Consider the following 23,907-nt stretch of genomic DNA (forward strand, 5'->3'; position numbering starts at 1 on the left):
GAGACAAAAATCTGGAAATCACATCATATGATTAAAAAATAGATTTTTGTGCTGCGCAAATAAGTATTTGAACCCCTGAGAAAATCAATGTTAATATTTGGAGCAGTCGTCTTTGTTTGTGATCACACAGGTCAAACATTCCCTGTAGTTCATTGTCAGGTTTGCAGTAGGGGTTCTGGTCCACTCCTCCACACAGACCTTCTCTACATCAGTCGGGGTTCTGGACTGTCACTGAGAAACACAGTTCGATCTCCTTCTAAAGATGTTCTTTTTGGGTTCAGGGAGACTGACGAGGCCAGTCCAGAACCTTGATATGGTTCTTCCAGAGCCCCTCCGTGGTTCTCCTGGCTGTGAGCTTCATTGTCATCCAACCAGAACCATCTTCAGTGCTCTGACTGAGGGAAGGAGGATGTTCCCCAAAAGCTCTCAGTACATGACCCGGTCGTCCTCTCTTTAAAACAGTTCAGTCGCCCTGTCCCATGTGCAGAAAAACACCCCATATCATGATGCTACCACCCCCATGCTTCAGTAGGGATCATCATTCTTCTTCCTCCAAACTTGGTGAGAGAAATTAAGACCAGAAAGTTCTATTTTGGTCTCATCTGATCATATGACATTCTCCCATGATCCTCTGGATCGTCCAAATGGTCAAACTTATAACGAGCCTGAGCTGGTTTAATCAGGGGAACTAAACATGATTTCAAACCATGACGTCTTAGTGTATCACCAACAGTAACCATGGAAATGGTGATTTCAGGTCATTGACCAGCTCCTCCCGTGTAGTTCTGGACTGAGTCCTCACTTTTCTTAGGATCACTGAGACCCAGCGAGGTGAGATCTGTCAATGAGCTCCAATCTGAGGGAGACTGAAGTTATGTTTATCTTCTTCCATTATCTAGTCTTTGAGGGTCAGAATTCTAGCTGATTGACAGCTGTTCAAATGTGTATTTACAGCAGGAGCACATTTTTTTGTTTTCAAAAATCACACAATGTGATTTCCAGATTTTTTTTAAGATTCTGTCTCCCACAGTGGACATGCAGCTAAGTTAAAACTTTTAGCCCCACCCCATGATTTCTAAGTGGGAGAACTTGAAAATCACAGTGTTCAAATGCTTCTGTGCCTCATTGGAGGTCTTTCATTCAACCATCTTCACTTTCAACTCCTGTTTTTTCTGTCTTTGTGCACCTTTGGATAAAACGGTGCATCTTGACAGGTCTGGGTCAATTGTTAGCTTGGGGGTTTCTATTTTTTGTCTGGGCTTTAAATGGGGATGTGGGAGGGGCCAACAGAAGCACCCGCCTGTTGCTCGAGAGTGTATTTATATAAAACAAGTGACAATAAACAAAATAAGATTAATCACGTGAACTGTACAAAGTGATAGCAAATGTAGCTAATTTCCGTTTGCAGTCCCTGGGAAAGTAAAAAGCTAAACGAATTGACATTGATTTGTTTTAATTACAAACAGAACAGATTAACAGAAACAGAGAGAAGTGCACCTGGTTAACAACTTCAAATAAATAAATACTTAAAAAAACATTCCTATTTATCTAACAATTTTAAATATGGTCAGAAAAAGAGGTTCAATGCCTCACTGTCTATAAAAATCACCAAAATGCATTTAACGTGAAGTATATACATTACATTTGCATAATTTTGCAAACTCTAAATTAAATTCTTTTTATGTAATCTTATACATTTTTGTTATTTTATCCTTTAAATTTAAAATGTTGCCACCAGGTTTAAAGTTGGGCATAGAACTGGAAGAAAGAACTTGAGAGTACATTCATATATTTTTTGTGCATTTGTGTCATTACATTTTAAATATCTGCTTTGGTTAAATGTATTTTCTCTGCTTTCCTGTAACTGCAGTGCTTAAACTGGTTACATCTGTTAACGGTTAAGGTTCATTTTCATTCTTTTTTTTCACTTTAACTGGACTTTATAATTTAAACAATTACATGTTTTGGTATAATATAAGTCAAGAAAAAATGGGAATAAACATGTTATAATTTGTCACTTAGACAGAGCGACCTCAATCAAAGGATTTGAATAAAAAGTACCAAAGAGGCTTCAGTGAATATATGGATTTTAGAATCCTCATTTACTAATTTATTCTTTGTCTTAAGAAAAACTCAAGTTATTTGTTTAAATTTTAAATATTTTCGTTTAATTTCCTGCTTTCTTAACCTCCTTTAGTGTCCTATCTCAAGTTGACAAACTATTTGAAAATGTTTTAGTCCGAACTTTTTACAGAGTTCAAAATTACACACAGTCTTAAAAGAAAATGCTATGAAACCCCAGAACTTGGGCGTGATATCAAAGCTTTTTCTTTGTATACACAGTACACTCAGGCTGCATTTTTCATTATACTTAGTCTTAATGATAAAACAGACAAAATAAAGGAAGAAAACATCTGAGCTCACGCTCAGTCTGCTATGAGATAAGATTAAATGTATTTCTTTAACGGAGATATCCGAGATGGAAGTGGATTATATAGTGAAATATGACTGAATTAAATCAAAACTAGTAGGCGTTATTGTTAAGCAAAGAACATTGGAGGGTTTAAATATATAGAGGCTCAGCGTGGCCCTCAGGCAGAGGATAGCACAATCTCCTCTCCTCTTGTTTTTGCAAATGGACTTAAAAAACAAAAAATGAAAACACACACATACGTACAAAAACAGCCTTCCAGGACAACAAAGCCTGTTGAAAATCACAGAAGCATTTTTTCTTCCACTTTAGACGGAGTCTCTCCTGGTTCTTCTGTTTCCTCCGTCATCCCACTTCTTCCTTGGAGCAAGTGCACCGAGGGCTGCCAGGCCACATCAATCCCAGAGCGAGCCGGCGCCTTGACGTGAAGAAACAGAGTGGAGAGATTTGGTGCATAAACATGTTCTTAAAGAGGAAAAACAAAATGGCTAAAGCGAGTTAGGAAAGGGGAAGGGAGCCAAATCCCCCCATTCAGGCTCAGACCCAAGGAGGCAACATCTTGACAGCTTTGAGGTGGGGTGGGGGTGGGGGGCTGTGTGTTTGTTGTATGGGGGGTAAAGAGATAGAGACAGGAAACCAACAACGGGATGAAAGCGGCGCTCAAGGGGTTTAAAATCAACATCCTGCTATATGTTTTAGATATTCCTGGTTGTGTTTGGTCTACCTTAAAGACCCACTCCAATCTAAATGGTGATTTTAACATTTTTCTCATGATTGAGGACAAATATTAAGGTAATGAAGATTAAAATGTCATTCCTGAGTAATTTTTATTCAAAATGCTGAGAATTAGGAGCAGACGGAAAATGTTCTTGTTTGTGATGAAGAAAATACGCTTCCCCCATTCTGATGCATCCACCGTCAGAGGAATGGATCCATGAATGTCTTTGTTTCCTCGTCTGACCACTGGACAGCTCCATTATAGCTCGCCGTTTTTGCTGCTGCTCTAATGTTCGGTTGGGGGTGTGAGGGGCTGTAAGCTAGTGGGAGAGCATGGAGGCAGATGGATGACAGGCAGTGGGGGCGGGGTTACTCCCCTCCAACAGTCCCACCTATAACTCAGAGGTGAATTTTTAATGAACTCCTGCCACTCTGCAGAAACTATGTCCTAAAAAACAACGCAGGTTTTTAGATTTGAGCTAAACGGCGTCATGATCATTAAACGAGCACTGGAGATGCTTTGAAAATAGATCTAAAGATAATCAGAGTGAGACTTTAGTCATTGCCTTGCTAAAGCGGTTAGCGTTAGCATCGAGGCGCCACAGACAAAAACAAAAGAGGAAATAATGACTCGGTCCAGTCCTGCCTCTTTTCCTCATATTTGTAGCATCCGATAGAGGCGGAGTTAACTCCAGCCAATATGGCTGCACCCGTTAGCTGAAGATTTAGGCTTCTCATAGAATTCAATGGGTGACGTCAGAGATGACTGTCTAATTATATATATGTCTATGGTTCTCACAGTCTGGTTAGAACACTAATAGGTGCAGAGAAGGGTGAAGTGAGACTTTTATAACTCCCACCTGCAAATGAAGAAAAACTACAACAGGCTTCTCGTGTTTACACTCCAAAGGAGCGGGTTACGAAATAAACAAACATCACATCACTGCTATCGTGATTATAAACAAAGACAATAACAACATTTTTAACCCCAGTTGGTCCATGCATTTATTCTTGAGGTAAAGTTGTACTATTTATCACGGGAGTCAAAGAGATATTTCTCCATTCTGAAACAGGCGCTCCTGGAAGTGCAACATTCCAGGTCGACTCTAATTTTCCCCCAAAATAAAACGGGTTTTACCCACTGACTGTATAAGAGAACTGGACTGAGTGAGAGTCTTACTTCCAGCTCCATCGGAATTAAGTTGATTATTCAGTGATTTTTTTGGGGGGGATTTTCATGATGCCATGTTGGGACCAGACAATATCAGTGAGTAGTGACTGACTGTGATTGAGTCATTGTTTCTATGGCAACCACTCTCACCAATCAGGAGTGTTGGAAGTCCTACTCCTACCTTATGAAAGGAAACAACAAGAAATCTGTCAAATGTTTGATGGTGAGACCACTTACTTTTATTGAGGCTTCTGATTGGTCAGTTTATAATTTGAATTACTTCCAATGAAGAAAAATATAAAGAAAAATAGTATTATCAAAAACTTTAAAAAAAAGTATCAGATCAAAAATGATTATTCCGACCAATAGAATGATTGAGTAACAGTGGTTAATTTCTCTATAGACGTCTACGGGATTTAGACTTTGGAACCAGCATGTACGTCCTGTCTGGGGTCACTCGGTCCAGTTCTCATATACCGTCAAATATCACAGTTCGACCAGACAAATGAGACTTAGTTTTATTGTGTTTCTTTTCTTGTTAAAGAAAATCCATAATGGTGGACACAGTAGCTGTGTTGTTGTGGTTATTTTAAGCCTCAGAGGAAATATGGGGTTTTGCACTGTAAAAGAAAAATGATGTGTTTTATGTAGCCCTACTTTCTTGAAACACAATTGGTTTAATGCCAACCCACACTGGTTGAAACCATTTGTGAGATTTTCTTCCCTCTGGTGTTTTTTTTTTCTTTTTTAACAAATTAAACTGATTCAAGGTTCAATTTACGCTGCAGAGAATATTTTCTAGGAAAAGTCTTCACTCCTTGTTACCGTCAGGTGGCAGGACATATATGACTGCACTGGTGCCTGGTTTCAAGATATACATACATATTTTTGTAAATCATTAACAACTTTTTTAATCTTCCTGGGTCAGTTTTTCATTAACCCTGCTGTGACAGAGACTCCCTTTTATTCAGTACTTGCATTGTGTGCTGCAGCCGCGGTCTCTCCATCACAACACTGCAGATTACTAATAAATGCGTGACACCAGAAACACTCCATTCTCTCTCAGCCATAATTAACTGACTTGATGTTTTCAAGGAGAGGAGCTAATTAGGAATGAGTTAAGATTTGCACAAAGAGTGCAGATTGGTAATTACATTTTTTCCCCACACAGCCATTGTTGCCGGTGACGAAAACAGCTTGTTTACACTGCATTGTTTGTCGCAGCGGTTGCAGCAGCAGGGTGCACTTAGGGGGCACAGCAGGGAAAGGTCTTCATCATATTGCATGTGCCCAGAAGAAGCAGAAAGTACTCTGATTACATGACCAGACAAATGAAAGGATGACCTCAGATAAAGAAAAAAAAGTTCTTTTCGCTATAGCTTTATGAAAGAAACCAAACAATTTCTATGCTGTTTTTGTTCTCTTCAAGGTTGTCAGGGTCTGTTGGAGCCCACTGCTGCCATTATCAGCCAAGAGGCTGCTGTATGTTCCAGAAAGGTCATTAGTCTACCACAGAAACCCTTTCATACAAATAAAGTCATCAGAATGATCGAGAATCACCAATTAAGCCAATATGCACATGGTTAAACTGACAGCAAAACTTCCTATTGAACGGCCTATCATCCAACTATATTCATATTGATGGTGAACAGGAACACTCCAGGAACAGACGTGATCAGAGGTCCTGCTGTGTAGTCTGAGCATTAGGCGTGGAGCGGCGGTCCAGCAGCAGCACGTTTCAGCCATCCTGGCAGAATAGTTCAAATATCTGAACTTTGGTGAAGTTGCATCGCGTCAACCAATCAGGGACTTAAGTTTGGTCCGTCATGTGTTGTTGATGATGTTTCAAACCAACCATTCCATTCTTGACCTTTAAGGCATTTTTCTCATAAAAATTTCCCCTAATTTTGATTCCATTTGAATTATTTCCCTCCTCTGACCAGAGGCTGATTCCTCTGTTCCATCTGTGGTCGTCTGCAGTCCGTCTCCGATACATTGACACGCAAAAAAATAGAACATTCAGAATCAATAAGAATGTTTACATTGTCTGTATCTAAAATCTCTCCGTCTGTAAACCAACCCAAGCTTCACACAGGAGTTCTGTTTCCAGTCTGTTGAACGAGTCAATATCACAGCAAAAAGTCTGATAACCGGAAACAGATTTGGGTTTCAAAATAAAAAACTTCTGGTATATTTTCAAAATAAAACTTCATAGAATGTTATTTATATTTAAGGTGATGTGCCCATGCGATAACGTACATCAGGGGTGTCAGACTCGATCTCACAAGGGGCCAAGATCCAAACACACCTTAGGTCACGGGATAACAGGATAAACATTTATTGAACACTCTGAAACTACATTTTTAAAACTTTAAAACATAACTTTTAACATAATTATGAACTAGATATATAGCATTACCTGTGATAATGCTAGTGTGAATGCTGTAAGATGAATTTGACCACTGAAGATGCTGAAATTGATAGCTGAAAACACTGAAGTTGATAGCTGAAATCATTAAAGCTAATAGCTGAAAATGTAGGTTAGTCAAAAGAGCTAACATGTAGCTGAAAAAATAGCTAAACTTCAAAATAGCCTAAAGAAAATCTTAGTAAATACCAAAACAGTCCAAAAAGCTAGCAGAATGCCAATTTTTAAAACTTTAAAACCGTATTCCGCAGCCAAATTCAGCTTACAGCATTCACACTAGCATTACTGCAGTAACGCTATATATCTAGTTCAAAATTATGTTAAAAAGTTACATTCTTAAAGTTTTAAAATGTCGTTTTAGAGTGTTCAATAAATGTTCATCCTGTTCGGCCCGTGACATAAGGGTGTTTTGGATTGTGGCCTCTTGTGTGATTGAGTTTGACCCCCCTGGTCCATGGTGTTCACTCTGTACTGTCACTATACCCAATACTAGTGCATGTGCTAGGACTCTGAAGACCTTAGGTGCAAATCAAGTGAATTTTGGTCCAGGTTTTCTCTTTCTCAGCTCTGTTCCACTATAGGAAAGATTTGACGTCATAGAAGTCCGGCCAGACACAAACCTCAGTTATTTATTTCTCCTCCATGATTGATTTTCATATGGTTGGTTATCACAGGTAATGTTATATATCTAGTTCATAAGTATGTTATAAAGTTATGGTTCTAAAGTTTTAAAATGTAGTTTTAGAGTGTTCAATAAATGTTTATCCTGTTCGGCCCACGACCTAAGGTGTGTTTTGAAATGTTGGTCCCTTTTGTGATTGAGTTTGACACACCTGGTCCACACCTAGTTTGAAAAAATAATTAATTTAGAAATTGAAGTGCTACAAAAAATGTTGAAAGTCATTTTTTAATGAAATAGCTCACATAAATATACTAAAACTACTTAAAAAAGCAGTCTACTGGTGTTCAAAGTGGCTCAGTAGGTCGGGTGTAAGGCTGGTAGCAAGAAACCTTAGTTTCCCAGGGGGCACAGTGAGCTGAATCTAGTGTGGGTTCTTAGGCGAGACCCCTTCACGGTACTCCCCAACTACGCAGTCACAGTAGAGACAAAGTCTGGGTCTCCCTGTGCCGGTCCCCAGCTGGGATAGGGTACAGGGTTGTGTCTGGAAGGGTATCTGGTGTGAAACTCTGCCAAACCACCTGTGCGGATCAGTAAAAGCTGATTCGCTATGGCGCCCCCTAAAGGGATGACCTGGAAGGTGAACAACAACAAGAGTCAGCTGGTGTTTAAAGTAGAAATGTAGACAAATAGCACAAAGCAAAACTAAAACAGAACACACATTGCTAGATATGTTTCTGATTTTGTACACAAAACCACAATTTTATTTCACTTGAGAAAAAAAAAACAACATAAATTATTCTGTAATAAGTTGACCTTAATTTTCTGAAACAGTGAATTTGCAGTTTGTCTGTCACTGAACCAACAGCCCACTGGTAATAGTAGCAGAGACAGCAGTTTATTTGTCAGTGTTTGGGTCTCTTTCTGTCCGACCAACCATTTATCCCTGAAGGGGTGAATGGGCTGGAGGATTGCAAAATAAAGACATAGAGATAAAGAGGGAGCCCTGCTTGTAGCTGTAAATGAATCCACACATGTTCACATACATACCACTGCATGTGTGTGTGGACGGCAGCGTCCTGAGCCCCTGCCTGTGTTAGGAGAGCCCTGGCAGGGAGAGATAGCGCTTCTATCTTAATGGCTTCTACCGCCTGCCACTCAGTCTTCAGACACAGTCCTCTGCCTGCACGCCGCTTCCCACGATAAACCACTTCACAGGGGCTCGTGCCTCTCCACGCCGCTTGTTCCTCTCTTCTCTTAGAGGTGGTGGTGGGTGTGTGGGGGGGTGTCAGAGGTATTGATACAGGCACCTGGCCTCAGACAGAGGCTGAGCTTAAAAAGACAGGTGGAGAGCAACAGTCCAATTCACACTTCATGGCTGATGTTTTCAAAAACGGACCTACGGGACATAAACAGGATTTGACTTTCCTCGCCTTGCCTGAGAAAATGCGTCTGCATCAATCACGCTCATTTCCAATCAAATCAGCTCGGTGAGAGGGGAAGCTGATGTCTGTTTTACCCCATATAAGCATTTGTTCAGCTTTTATTATAAGGTAAATGTTAAAAAAAAGATTTTTTTAAATCAGTTTTGTGGATTAAGTGTTGATGAAATGCATCTTTCATAAAAAGGAAAATGTTTTAAATGACTACTTTTGCCTCAAAGATTATTCTGAATGGTTGACGTCAGGAAATAACCGAGGCCACCGGGGGCAGAAGCAGTGTTTTAACCCTGTAAAGCCCATGACATCAGAGCTGACACGAGTGTTTAAACTATATCCATATATATGATCATATATTACCTTCAGAACACTACAAAACAAATTAATTATGAAATATGAGTCATTTATGTGGACTGTTTTAATACCCAGAAGTAAAACGACTCGATCTCTGAGGCTCTGCCTTTCACTCCTTGTTGGCCCCGCCCATTTCATGTTGTCATCCTTGAGCCTGCCACAGACCGTCAATGAGCCTCCCTGAGCCTCCTCAGCGTGCCTGCTCCTGCTCGCGGTTCGCACTTATAAACAATCAACCTCTGAACTATGTTTAAAGACGGACCTGCAGATTGTAGAGTTTTACTCTCTGGACCCACAATCTGATCCAGAAGACACATCGAGTATTTGTATTTACACACAGAGGAAATGTCACTTCATGTGCATCCCTCATAAAACGTTGATGTTGTTATCATGCATCCACACACTTTTACAGTTAACCAAATAATACCAGGCCGTCTATACGTGAGGTGCAACGTGCGTGGAAGTGGTAGCGTTAGCTGGTGCGTTCTATGCTTACGGTAAACTGCATGATTTACTTATGGGTCTGGACTCTTCATCCGGTTTGATCTCTGAGATTTAGTCTCTTGGTCAATCCACTTTGATACACGCTAAGGGCATCAAACTGTCACGCTCCCAAAGTTAAAATCCAAACACTTCTGATGTGCTGGCTCTTCTTTTGGAAATTTAAAGAAACACCTAAACCTCTCGCTGCCAAATGAGCTACAAGATGAGCCACTACTCAGATTACAACGCTTTGCTGACGATCACCATATGCTCCGCGGAGAAAGTGGGCGTGTGTTCTGAGCCTGTGTGAGTCTGGGGGCGGAGCTTGCAGCACAGATTCTTCCTGGATTGAGCTGTTCGCATCGGTCTTACATCAGCACGTTTCCAACCGCTTGTTTTAATGGGTATGGGAGGGGCTGCTGCAGACAGTGCAGGTTTTTTACAGGATTACTCTTAAATGCATGAACGGATCAAAATACATCTTTGAGGTTATTCATAGAGAGGAATGGACAGTAGAATACATTTAAAACCTCAAAAAGTAGAATTTTCAGTTTTTCAGTTTGGATCATGCTAATGAGATTGGAGTCTCATAAATGTGTGTATCAAATACATTTAATATAATATTTGTCTATATGCGATTCAGTATGTCCTGCTTAATACAAATGACACCAGGACTTGTTGGATTTATACAGGATGTTGAATTCATGTGTTTTGGCTGTAAGATACAGAGGAGTTCTTGTTTGTTGTGTTCTTGTTGTAACAGGCAGCAGTGCATGCAGTTCATTGTTTGAGGAGAAATGCTGAAGACATTGTGTTCATTTGTACTACTCTGTGTGAAGTCAGCTCAACAAACAAAACTCACAAGCAGGATTTGTTTAAAAAAACTGCCAGTGAGTTTAAACTATTTTGCACTTTTAACTTCACGATTAACTATGTTGGCATAAATCAATGTGTAATGACAAGGTGGACTTTGTATTACCAGTCTGTTGCTCCAGTCTGTCTATTTATGTCTATGTCTCCATATCAATCTGTTCTTCTGTGCATTCAGAACAATACCCCACCCCTCAAGGTGATTGCTTAGTCAGCAAAAAAATCAGTATTCTTTGAACGGCTGCAGGTCACATATTACCCACTGTAAGAGGTTTTGTTCTGTGGTTTTACATAACCACCAGAAATTAGCATAACCTTCAAAAGAACAGTATTCAATGCCAGTGAAACCCAAATAACACACAGTCTTTGACCTGCTGCAGCTCTCTGACCGTCTATGAGATCAAGATCAATCAGTGGATTCTGGTGCAGAGGGAGGTGTCTTTGAGCCATCATGCAGCACTTTACGTTAGCGAAGTGTTGCATATCAGCGCAAGGCTGTGTTCCTTTCTTTAGAATCCACATACACAACACAGCACCAAAGCAAATGATGCAGGCTCGAGGTGCTGCTTCCTCTGTAGCTCCACCCCTTTTTTGTACTGATTTGTCCAAAAACTTTGATGTACAGCACTATTTCCAAAAGCTCTCCCTCATTCTTTCCCGTTTTCTTTTTTTGTTAGCTGTTACTTTGATCTTTTACAGAAAACCTCTTAGAGACAAAAACGAACAATTTGTCACATGGTGTTTGCATGTTTGCATCCTCAGATTTGCATGATATGGAGATCTCCAAACCTTTTAGGAAGCGTGTTGCTCTGAGTTCCTGGTTTTGGGATTAGAAGTGTTTCCCTGCGTTTTGCATATTGTCGCTCTCGGATGCAGTGCAGCTGTTAGACTCCCTATCAACAGCTTCCTTGTAATAGTCTGTGTGAATCCTGCCAACACATTTACTTTCTCATTTTTCCTCTGTTCACCAATAATTTAGTGTTGTATGAATATTTTTTCAGCCCCTCCTGTGAATTATTTCCGTTACTACCCTCTCAGCTTTGGCACCGTTTTTCTAGCCGTTCATTTCATACATTCCTCCTCCCTCATTGCGTGACATCAACAACAATAATTTTGCATTTTCCTCTTCATCCTCAGTTCATGCATGTCCGTACAGACAGCCGGAGCTTCACTCCGGCCTCCTGCTGGTCTCCAGACCAGGGGTCAGGTTGGGGAAGAGGTGCACCCAGGTCAGGACTGCTGTGGACTGTCGACTGAGCCGCATAATGGAGAAATTAGGTTTCTGTAATGCAGAAATTAGGTTCTCATTGGTTTTGGTGATGTGTGTGGGGTCAAGGAGAAATACTGTGTTCAGTAGGGGCCCAATTTAGTTGGGAATGCAGTTAGATTCAGCCATTCCAGTGGATTCCCTCCATTTGACCATGAATTAGATTAGGTAAACAGAAAACTGTTGAAATGTTCACATAACATGTGTGCCTCGCCCTTGTGTTTGATATAAGGAATATTCTAGAATATTCTATTCTATCTGTAGGAAGACACCTGTCTCTTTGATGATGGCGTTCAACGACTGCTTCATCTTTTGTGAGAAAGATTTAGATTTTCCTGCAGTTGTCGACAGCATGAATCAAATGCAAACTCATTTCAATGTGAAGTTGGAGAATAATCATTCTTGCTCGGATAATTTCTTCTTAACACCTTGTTTATAATCCTAATATTTTAAAGATATTTTTTCTTTATCGTCAGTTATTCAAGTCATAAACTGACCTATCAGATGCCTCAGTAACAGCATGTGGTGCCCGCTGGCCCCGCCCTAATGTTTGACAGCTTCTTCCAACCTCGTTTTCAGTGGGAGGGGTGTGGACTTCAAACAAGCCAGAACAAGCTCACTCATGATTGGTGACAGTAGTTCTTCAAAAAACGTGGCTAATCGCTGTTGACAGGTTGTGATCGGTTGTAATATGGCGGTAGATGTGTCAGGCAGTGACGGCGAAGGCTCTGGCCTGGTTTAACAAGGGCCAGAGGTAATTTGTTTCCTATGGATGACGTCAACACTTGTTATGTCCAGTTCATATAAATGGTCTATGGCACCAACCTCGAACCACCAGAGGCCTTATGGGGTTTAACGTCTTGCCCAAAGACACTTTGACATGTGGGCGACACAGACAACGTTTTTCCATCTTCTATTGTCCAGTTTTGGTGATTCTGTGTGAATTGTGGCCTCAGTTTCCTGTTGTTAGCTGACAGCAGTGATACCTGGTGTGGTCTTCTGCTGCTGTAGTCCATCTGCTTCATGGTTAGACGTGTTGTGTGTTCAGAGATGTTCCTCTGCAGACCTCGGTTGTAATCAGTGGTTACTTGATGGTGTTTTCAGACTGGAAAAGCCAGTTTGTCTGGATCAAGTCCTGAACCTTGCCTTTGGTCTGCATTCAGACTGCTGTCAACCGGACATTTCTGTTTGGAACCAAAGCTTCCTCAAAAAAACCATGTGACTAAAGATCTCTTCAGTCATTGGCCAGTAATTATGATTCCAGGGCAAAGCCACCAGACAAAGAATAATGAAAGTCCTTTGCTTTGCAATCCTTGTTAGGTTAGTTCACTTATTCAAACTTTAGATTTTGTTGACCAGTTGTGAACGTCTGTATCCACATCAGGTTGAACACTTTTTACTGCTCAAATGTGTCCAGTCTGAATGCAGCCTAATTCATGATGTCTTTCTATCAGCTGGAATGAGTCTGGTCATTCTCCTCTGACCTCTGGCATCAACCAGAACTATCCACGTACTGCCTCTCACCAGATATTTTCTCCTTTCCTGACCATTCTCTACAAACCCTAGAGATGGTTGTGGGTGAAAATCCTGGCAATTTCTAAAATCCGCAGACCAGCCTGTCTGACACCAACAACCATGCCACGTTTTAGATACTTCAATCACCTGTCTTCCCCATTCTGAACTGCAGCAGATCATCTGACCATGTCAAGACGATGAGTTGAGTTGACATGTCATGTGTGTATATAGAATCGATGTATTTTATTTCAAAATGATTTTATAATGGTACAGGCCGTTGATCCAACAGATCAATCTCCTGGGATTGTAAATCGATACATTAATGAATTGTTACCCCCCACTAACTGATCTATGAAGAATTTTTTTGGCTTTGGGAGGAAACTGGAGTTCCCAGATAAACCCCACTCACGGATAACAAAAACATGTAGACTCCACGCGGAAAGAACCTGGTTGGGATTTGAACCTGGGCCCTCTCACTGAGAGCGCTAACCACTACACCATTATGCAACCTCCCCTGAACTCTTGCAAATCCATTCAAATTTGATGTACATTTTAAAGAACAGATTAAGTTGATAAAAACAATATTTAACAGTTTAGTGTCCACTATTTGAACAGGTTTCTGTTGTTGTCCACTAAACAGTTCTCACAGACTTCAGACTAGTGCTGCCACAAACCATTATTTTAATAGTCGACTAATCAACAATTATTTTTTTCAATTAGTCGACTAATCAGGTCATGAGCAAACTGGATGTAAAACATACATCTTAAACATCATTAGCTTTAAACTAACTAAAAACTAGATATATAGGATTACCTGTGATAATACTAGTGTTAATGCTGTAAGATGAATTTGGCCGTTGAAGATGATAGTGCTGATAGCTGAAGATGCTGAAATTGATAGCTAAAATCGCTGAAGCTGATAGCCAGCTAAAATATTAGTTAAATGCCAAATTAGCCTAAAAAACTGAAAAAAAGGTTAAATAAACCAAAATAACTAGCATGCAGCTGAAATACGTATTAGCTAAACCCCAAATTAGCCTAATAGATCTTAACAAATGCCAAAAATAGTCCATAAAGCTAACAGAATGCTATTATAACTTTCAACTTTACTACACTCTGATTCCATATAATATAAAGTAACGACTAATCAACTATTAAATTAGTCATCGACTCGTCGATTAGTCGACTAATCGTGGCAGTCCTGCTTCAGACACGTTTCTCCAAACACATATGGATCTCACCTTTTGTGAAGGTTTTATGGGAGGAAATGACCCATTTATCTTTAGTCTAACAGGGAGGAAAACCTCCACAGAGAAGAGAAAACACATCTTCAGATCTACTATTTCTGGTTTGATGTCCCATGAACAGTCACCAACCTTTCCACAGATACACTTGGTGTTTCTGGTAGTCTGCATTGAGAATAACCAGCATGGTGTGAGGTTGTGCAGTATACAGTAAGCACTGACAGTCCTCCTCTGCCTCCTCCTTCCTGTGTGCATGTGCGTGTGTGTGTGTGCATGTGTGTGCAGCGCTGTCTGAGTGAGCGTGTGTTAAAGTATCACCAAAGTGGCAGACTGTCAGTTCTGCTTTTCTCGGCGCTCTGCAGAACAATAGCTGGATTGGCCGTATGTGTGACACACAGACCACACACCCTTAATAGTGACTGACAGCACTAAGGGTTGAAAGCAGCATGCACTGCACACACACAAACACACAAACACACACCCCCACATACAAGGACTGCACACTTACCTGAGGACACAAAGGGTGTGGTGGGCCGGTGGAGATTTCCCGTCCTGCGGGTGCGTATGGCTCGGGTTTAGCCGCACGTCTGAGCGCCAGCATATGTTTGCCTGAAAGTGCTCAGCTGTCTCCCCCAAACCAAAGGCTTCAACGTCGAAGAATCAAAAGCAAAACAAAGGGAGAGAACTTGTACGGGCTTTTCCTGTTTGTCTCCGCTCTCATTTGTTGTGGCAGGCCGTGGAGGAGAAGCCTCTGATGGGCTCCTGCAGGGTTTCCTCACGTCTTTATGGAAACGTCCTCGTCATCGCTCGTTCAAGTGGCCACTCCCTATAAAGAGCCTTAGTAACAGCATGTAAAACACACGCTTAAGGGTTCCACATCCAAAACTCTCATGTTCATGCATAGCAAAGCAAAGTTCTACAACCGATTTTAGGCTCCAAGTACAAAATGTGGCCGCCACTGAACACATGTCAAAGGTTAAACCAAGTCCAACACCCAGGGACTTGGAGGTGACATATGGATAGAGCTTTCATTTACAGAATTGCCAACCCTTTGAAAAATTGATAATGGAGGAGAAATTAATAATTGTGGTTTTTATCTGGCTTGAATTCTATGACACAAAGTCTGTCATATATCAGAAAAGAGCTGTGAAAGAAAAAGTCTGGACTGAGATTTGCTAGATTTACACAAATTCAACATTTCACTCCCAGACTCCTCCAACTGGAGGAGGCGGACATGCGCTAGTAAACTGCAGAAAAGAAAAAGAAGCCCCTCCCTGCTTGTCTAGTGTGAACACCATGGGCTAAGCGCGTGTCAAGAGCCAAACAAATCGACTCCAAACCACTAAAAATGTTTAAAGTCCCACTCGGATCATCTTTTGATTTATTGTGAAAGCATTCACATTATGATTGGTCTGTTTTTGGACAAAATTGAAAAAAAACTGTTGTTTTCTTAGACACAGTTTCAGCAGATAAGCAACAGTTCATTAGTACCAACTGATTTTTGTACTACCACATTGCGAACCAAAGTCACAGTTTTGAGATCAAAATTTCTTAAAATGTGAAGTAAGTTTTCAGTTTTAAAAATCAAACTTTCAAAGTTGCAAATACAAATATTACATGTTAGATTTAAAAACATATTTTTTGCTTTCCAAAGAGACAAAAAGGAGAGTAAAGAGATAGTTCAGCTTCCAAGCCTTGGTAGATAATAAAGAAATGTAATTGGATAGAAATAGATCAGAGGTGTCAAACTCAATCACACAAGGGGCCAAAATCCAAAACACACCTCAGGTCACAGGACAAACATTTAATGAACACAAAAACGACGCTTATAAAACTTTGAAATCATAACTTTTTCACATGAATATGAACTAAATATATAGTATTACCTGCAATAGTGCAAGAGTGAATGAAGATGCTGAAATTGATAGCTAAAAATGCTAAAGGTGATAGCTGAAAATGCTGAAGCTAACAGCCAGCTAAAATATCAGCTAAATGCCAAATTAGCCTAAAAAAAACAAAAAGAAAAACTTAAGTTAGCCGAAAACAGCGAAGACGTACCTGAAAAAATAGCTAAACTTCAGAATAGCCTAAAAAACTGAAAAAGCCTAAATTGGCCAGAACAGTTAGCATGTAGCTGAAATATTAGCTAAACTCCAAAACAGGCTAAAAAATCTTAATAAATGCTAAAATAGTCCAAAAAGCTAGCAGAATGACACTTTATAAAACTTTAACCAGTAACTTTTTAACCTAACTATAAATAATAAAAAGTCAGGAATATTATTCCAGAATAAATCAACTTAAACCTTAAATAACTTTAAATATTTTACTCTCTATAAAAATATATTTAGTCAAAATTATACCAGTTAGAAATGAGCACAAGATAACATCGGGTCATTAATAACAATCAAATAAAATGATCTGGAGGGCCGGATGGAATTATCCGGAGGGCCGGATCCGGCCCCCGGGCCGTGACTTTGACACGTGCTCTAGACAGACCAGCAGGCTGTTTGGTGGCTCAAACATCTCACTAAACTGAAACTTCTGAATGCAAAATCAAGATAGGGAGAAAGCCAGATGAGAGACAACACATCTGAAATCGTTGGTGCTGCAAATGTAAAATTATTTTTTTTTTAACAAAAAGTTTTGTTTTTAAAACTGAACATGTTGTTTTCAATTAAGGACATTTTGAGCTGAAATCTGTCGGGTATTCACACTGTGGTGCCACTGAAATCACCTCACAGCTTAGAAATGATGTGTTGTTGGTGGGACTGTTGGGGTGGAGTAAGCCTGCTCCACTTCCCGTTATCCATCTGTTTATATGCTCTCCCGCTAGCTTACACCCTCAACCTGACATTAGGGCTGCTTTGACAATGCCAACCAACATCATCACCATTCAGCTGTACAGTTCTGATCCAGACTCCAGCTCAGACAAGGAAAACAAAGACGTTCATGGATCTATTTGTCTGCGAGTGGATGATCAGAATGGAGCAGAGCAGAGAGATTGTGGCCCCATCTAGTTTATTTATTACATCACAAATACAATCTTTTTCAAACAGCATTTTTTCGTCTGCTCCTGATTTACAATAATTTAAGCAAAGAAATCCTCAAATGTATTTTTAATCTTAGTTTTCTTTGTGTAAGTCTTCCATCATGACAAAAATGCCTCAAGAACATGTTTAAAACACTGATGTAATCTGGTGGAGATCAATGTCTTGAATATGGAGACATTCATGCTTCTGCTCCAAGAACATGACATCTATCTCAGTTCTGCCTGGGAGAAGATGAATTCAGCTTCATTAGATCGGATATTTTGCAGGAAGTCGTGATTTTCTGTCACACACGGAGCAAGGTAATAACACGCACAGGTCACATTTGAATACTGGTTAATGCATCGGAAATAACATTTAGATTTCCACAGGTCGCTAGAGCCAGAGCCTTCACTGTTAACTCTATTATCCCCCCCTCCACCACCACCACCCATTCTTGTCTACAAAGACATAAAAGCCAAAAATAATTAAAGAACTCTCTGAAAAGCTGAACCATTTGGACAATAGTGTGGGGAATTCAACAGCCTGAAAGAATTCCAGTGCTTCAAACTGAGGATTCCCTATATTAATCTTGTTTCAAGGCTTGTTTCATGTTCACTGTTCTGCTGTTTTATGCTGTTAGCATAGCCAATCGTGTGAACAGCACCATGGGAATCAAAGCGGAGCTGAGAACGGCTTTGCTCTGTAACGCGGTGGAACCAAAGAAACAACACAAGTCAAGCGATTACGCACGGACAAGTCCGAGACATTTTTCAGTGTGGCGACAGCTTCACTGGTAAACACGCAGAGGTATTGTTGTGGGAACGGTAAAACTGACGGATGAACAATGGAGGGAAAGTGTTTGTGATTATATGTGTGTATTTCATTTCTTATACATACCTACATAGTATATATTTATTAGGGTGTCAAATAATCACATTAAGTGTGATGAATTAATTACAAACAAATACACGTGTTATTTTTTATCTCGTTTTAATCTATAACTATTGTCATGTTCTCAGACATAAAACACACAAACTCCAGCTGTTTACTAGCATCAACGTCATGTTGGAACTCGGCTGAAAACGCCTCTAACACTGTCAGTGCTCGTCTTGGTGTCTGTGTACTGTTGTGTACTGCTGTGTACTACTGTGTACTGCTGTGTGCTGTTGTGCGCTGTTGTGTACTGCTTTGTATTGTTGTGTACTGTTGTGTACTACTATGTACTGCTGTGTACTGTTGTGTACTGTTGTGTACTTCTATGTACTACTATGTACTGTTGTGCACTGCTTTGTATTGCTGTGTGCTGCTGTGTACTGCTATGTACTGCTCTGTACTGTTGTGTACTGCTATGTACTGTTGTTTACTGCTGTGACATCGTTGATGTAGGACTTTTCCTTTTTTAACAGACCTACGTGAACAAACTCTACAGCACCACCATCAGTGATGTACAGGAGAAACCCTGACGAGTGTTCATTACTATAGATTAATGGAGTACATGGAGGCTGATCTCATGAGACGGTTAACTGTGGAATGAGGCTTGTCAACATGGATTATGGGTTAGTAAGAAGTTTGTGGTCAATCATTTTTGGATTTCTAAGAAAAGGTTTTCTACTTTTTCTTGCATTAGGTCTGAGCTCTCTAGACCAGATGTTTTGTTCTGGTGTTTTGTTTTTTCTGAATTGTTCATGATTTTAAAAACATTCCACTTGTTTTTTTGAATGAATGAATGAATTTGGCAGCTGAAGATCCTAGTGCCGATAGCTGAAAATGCTGAAGTTGATAACTAAAAAAAAAAACTTAATTTAGCCAAAACAGCTAGCATGTAGCTGAAATAATAACTAAACTCAATCTTAATAAATGTGAAAATAGTCCTAACAGAATGTCAATTTTTAAACATTTAAAACCATAACTTTTTTGACATAGCTATGAAGAAAAACAGACAGAAATATTATTCCAGAATAAATCAACTTAAACCTTAAATAACTTTCAATGTTTTACTCTCCATAAAAATATATTTCGTCAAAATTATACTAGTTATAAATGAGCGCAAGATAACATCGGGTCATTAATAGTAAAATAAAATGATCTGGAGGGCCGGATAGAATCACCCAGGGGGCCGGATCCAGAACACACCCGGTCCAGGTAATCAGCAGTAAATCTGGAGAACCGTGAGGTGCTCTGACTCACTGTATTTAGCGCTTTACTACCTTCTTAGAAGGCCCGGAGTGCCTTACAGTCTCACCTCCATTCACCCACTTCACTCCACTGGCTCCTCTGCTGCACACACCAGCCTAGAACCACCAGAGACAACGTTCAGTGTCTTGCTCAAAGACACTTCAGCACATGGGTCGCTACAGCAGGAACTGAACCTCCAAAATGTAATCAGAGGTCAGCCACTCTACCTCTGCACCACGGTCACCCACCAGCCAATAAAACAAACACAAAAGTTAAGATTTGACAAGTTTCTTCTGCAGAACACACCAGTGAGGAGACAGAAGATAATAAAAGAAATCTGCATTTATCCGACTAAACCTAAAACCTAAAAATGGATTTACTGTGACAGCTGTTCCCACAGAGTATATTAATAATAATTCATTGCTGTCTCACGTCACGAGGATGCTGCTAAGGAAATGGTGGATTCACGTTTATTATTGTTTTCAGAAAGACCAGTTTTAGGTCCAGTTTTTGTTTTCATCCATGGCACCTTTAAAGCCAGATGAGGTCGAGGTTGGCATCTTCCAATCTTTGACAGTTGAGGGCTATGAAATAATCTGTATCAGTTTCAATGGTTCCAAAAGTTGATAAAGTTTAAAGCAGCTGCAGATATTTAACAGAGGATGAAGATCAACTTTACCCCAGAAAGTTAAGAGAAACTTGAAGCTAAAAACCCCCAAAACTTCAGGCTCATGAAAATCTTGTGACGTTAAAGCGGTTTGTGACCGAACACACTGCCATGAGGGATTCAGGGCGGACGGACGAACCGTCTCCACCGTCCCTCCCTCCAAAACTGTCTTGAAAACACTTGGCCACACTTGGGACCAGCAGCTTTTAACTGTAAACCAGATCATTGTTTCAGTGTTCCTGTAGTTGTATTTACTCCGACTCGTTGGTTACTTTGACTTTTACTAGAGTAGTACTGAGCAGTAATCCTCCTTCGGCCCTCTTGACGTGAAGTGTGTGGAGCATCAGAGGGAAGACACCAGACTGCTGTGCCTTCACACTGCTGGTCACGAGGCCCCGCCCCCTCAGAAGTCCCCCTCTCTCCCCCATTCTCGGCCTGCCTCTGTCGCTCGCGGAGCCGGGCGCGCGCGCTGCTGGCCCTTTAAGAGCCCATCCGAGCCGTCGCCTCTTCCAGGAGGAGGGAGGGCGGAGGGAGAGGAGGAGGAGGAGGCAGAGGGAGAGAAAGTCAGAGAGGGAGGGCTTTGGAAGTGCGTGAGCGGAGCGCACACGCAGAGAACAGAGAGGGAGGGCGCGAGAGCAGCAGAGGAGCGCGAGCGCTTGAAGGATCGCTTCTGTCCCGTCCGCGTTTCGGTCCGGGAGACTTAACGGCGTCCGCGCGCGCGCTCTGGGACTGTTTTATGTTGTTGCTGTCGAGAGAGACGGAGCCGCACTCCAGCATGCTCACTGAGCCTGAGCTACCTCAGGAGTGTAACAGGTACGTGCCGCGCGCCGCCGCCGATGCTGGGGAGGGACGCACGAGGAGACACTTTTTCCTGTGCGTGACAGAGAGGTGACAGTCAGCGCGGGTGGAGAGGTGAAGGAGGGGGGGGCGCCAGTTGATGATTGACTACATGTGCGCGTCAGGAAAAGTTGCGCTCTTTTGGATCAGTCCGTCCACGATCTCCTCTCTGCTCAACTTTCTGACAACTTTTCTCCCCCAAACTTTCTTTCAGGGAAAAAGTTTCTCATTTTCGTCTGAGTTGTTTCTTTGAATCAATGACTGAAGCCCCCGCTGCTCGGTAATCCCAGCCTCAATCCCTGTTGTTTAGTTTTAATCTGGCTGCGCTCCTCTTGTTTGCGCCTGATTTCGGAGGTGTGAACCCTGTAACCCGGCTCCGTCAACACGCAGACAGCAGCTCGGATGCAGATTCCGTCAGAAAACGCGTCTCTTCATACGTCAAAGTCTCTCACTTTGTCTTTGTAATCGTTATTCCGAAATAACCTCAGATTTGGGGTGGATTGTGGGGATTTTAGGGGCTCTGTTCAACTTCAGAAGTATTTTTAATAAATCCAGAAGAAATGATCGGATGTGGAGGTGGGGGTGGGGGGGTTAAGGGGGGGCAACAGCTAAAAGGAGGTAAAAAAAAGCCAAGGATTAGAAAACTGAATATGGAGATAAATGTGGGATTACAATGATTTAGGAGGAGAGCGCTTTAAACTCTCGCTTTCCAGTAATGCACTCCATCTCCGCGCCTCCGGCCGCCGTGCGTGACACTGGGCTCATGTGTGGATGGGAGTTAAAAAAAGAGGAGGAGGAGGATGGGGGTATCCTCCGATCGGCCGTGCGTAAAAGCGCTCCAGCCCCAAAGATGCGCCTGACCTCCTCTTTAAAAAACAAAAAGAGAAACTTTTCATTTCCTCCTGAAAATAATTATTGATATCCTTTAATCAATTAAAAACAGTCTTGTATTTGTTTAAAAAAATGAAAAATAAAAATGGCTTTAAATCTATTTAAAATGTATTTTTTCTCCAAAAATATTTTAGTGAAAATTTCCAAAATAAATAGTTTTTGTTTATTTGTTATTCTAAATATGAATTAGTATCAAATTTCAACAACTTTAAAAAATGTAATGCAATTGATAGCATTCCTTAAATTTGTCCTTTTTTTTAAATTCTTTTCAATGCTCCAAAATGACTCTTTTAAAATCAAGTTTAAAAATAGCAGCAACAGACTGCCTCTGTTTGCACAAACATCACCGAAATATCCACAGAGAAACGGAGACGGGCCAAAAAAAAAGAAGAAGAAGCCATCTGATGGAGAGATGAAGGAGATGAGGCCAAACTGACACATTCCTGGAGGAGAAGGAGCAGCGGAAAAGTGAGAGCCATGAAGTGAAAGGGCCAGGGGGGTGGCGGGGGGTGGCGGGGGCGGAGAGGAAGAGGTCTCTGTCAACGGGGTGTTAAGGTAGCGGCGGATTTTCACACCCCTCCATTTGTCCCCTGGTTTAGGTGGAGGTGTCGGCGCTCCTCAGGGGGGCTGGCGGTGATTCGATCTGACGGCCGAGGAGCTCGTTAGCAGCTTTGCAGAGTTCTGAGTGTATTGATCGATGAGGAAGTTCTGATCGATCGATCAGGAACTGATCACAATTTTTTTAGGGAAAAGTTTCAAACTTTGAAAGTGTTTGTGCTTTTCGAGGGGAGAAGTCGGCCATCACAGCTCGTTCCTGATTTAAGTGAGCAGTCTTACTGTTCTTCACTTAAAACAGTTGGAGGTTAGAGCGGTTTGTGTGTGAGCGCGCACACACACGCACACACCCCCCCCCCACACACACACACCGAGTGTGCGTCTGAAGGAGTAATTGAGTAGAGCGTCCGTGCTCCGCAAACTAATGCGCCGCTCTGCTGCTGTGGCCCTCCACAGGCCTCCCACTCCTCGTCTTTTTCTCTTGCCCCCCATCTCCATTCGCTCGCCCTCTTTTTCGCCGCCACCACCTTGGACTGGGGGCCATTGTCTGAGCCATATTGTGCGTCCCTGGAGAGTCTTGATAACCGTGTCTCCATCCGCGGAGCAGAAAGAAAGGGAGAAAATACCAGAGGAGAATGCTAAAGTGTCCCCCCCACCTCCTCTTTACTTCCACAGCGACCTCCCACCCCGGTTTGATCAGCGGACCCCCCCACCGATAGCTGACAGTGGCATGGGGGGTTATGAGGCTGTTTCTGTTGTGGTTCTTGTTTGTGAATCAGGATGAAAGAAAGTGAGAGTGAGCGCTCCAGAGTGTCAAAAGTGACTGCTAGCCTAACTACACAGGGGTCATATGACTCGGGGTCACAGGGCGGGGGTCAAAGGTCGGCCGGGAGGCATTCCTGTTGTCAGCGGAGCGGAGAAAACGCCTCAAATGTTCCCATTTTTTTTCTTCTTTTACGCGTTTTCTGGTTATGAAAACACACACATCCTTCCAGCCAACAATACCAGACAGTGTCAGGAGTTTGACCCCCCCCCCCACCCCCACACACACACATCCCCACCTCAGTGTTACAATGAAGCCACTGTGTTTTCAGGTAGTAAAAGTGGGGGTTGAGGGCAACGGCCGGGTAGATCTGGAGATGTGCTTCAGCTTCAGAAAGGCAGAACAACGAAGAAAACACCCCCCCGCTCAGTAAACACAGAGCCCCCCCTCAC

General features: G+C 41.6%; 1 protein-coding gene across 3 annotated transcripts in view; it reads left to right on the top strand.

The window, feature by feature from the left end:
- Window positions 1-20,967: 20,967 nt before the first annotated feature.
- The window catches only part of sox5 (SRY-box transcription factor 5), a gene marked incomplete in the record, with an annotated part of 113,754 nt that continues 110,814 nt past the window's right edge, over window positions 20,968-23,907 (top strand). The window contains 1 exon segment of one of the 3 annotated variants that reach the window (XM_024294645.2): window positions 20,968-21,222. In XM_024294645.2, the coding sequence (XP_024150413.1) occupies window positions 21,146-21,222 (77 nt within the window). 3 annotated transcript variants of the gene reach the window in all.

The sequence above is a fragment of the Oryzias melastigma genome, linkage group LG23 (assembly GCF_002922805.2).
Source record: "Oryzias melastigma strain HK-1 linkage group LG23, ASM292280v2, whole genome shotgun sequence".
Taxonomy (NCBI): Eukaryota; Metazoa; Chordata; class Actinopteri; order Beloniformes; family Adrianichthyidae; genus Oryzias; species Oryzias melastigma.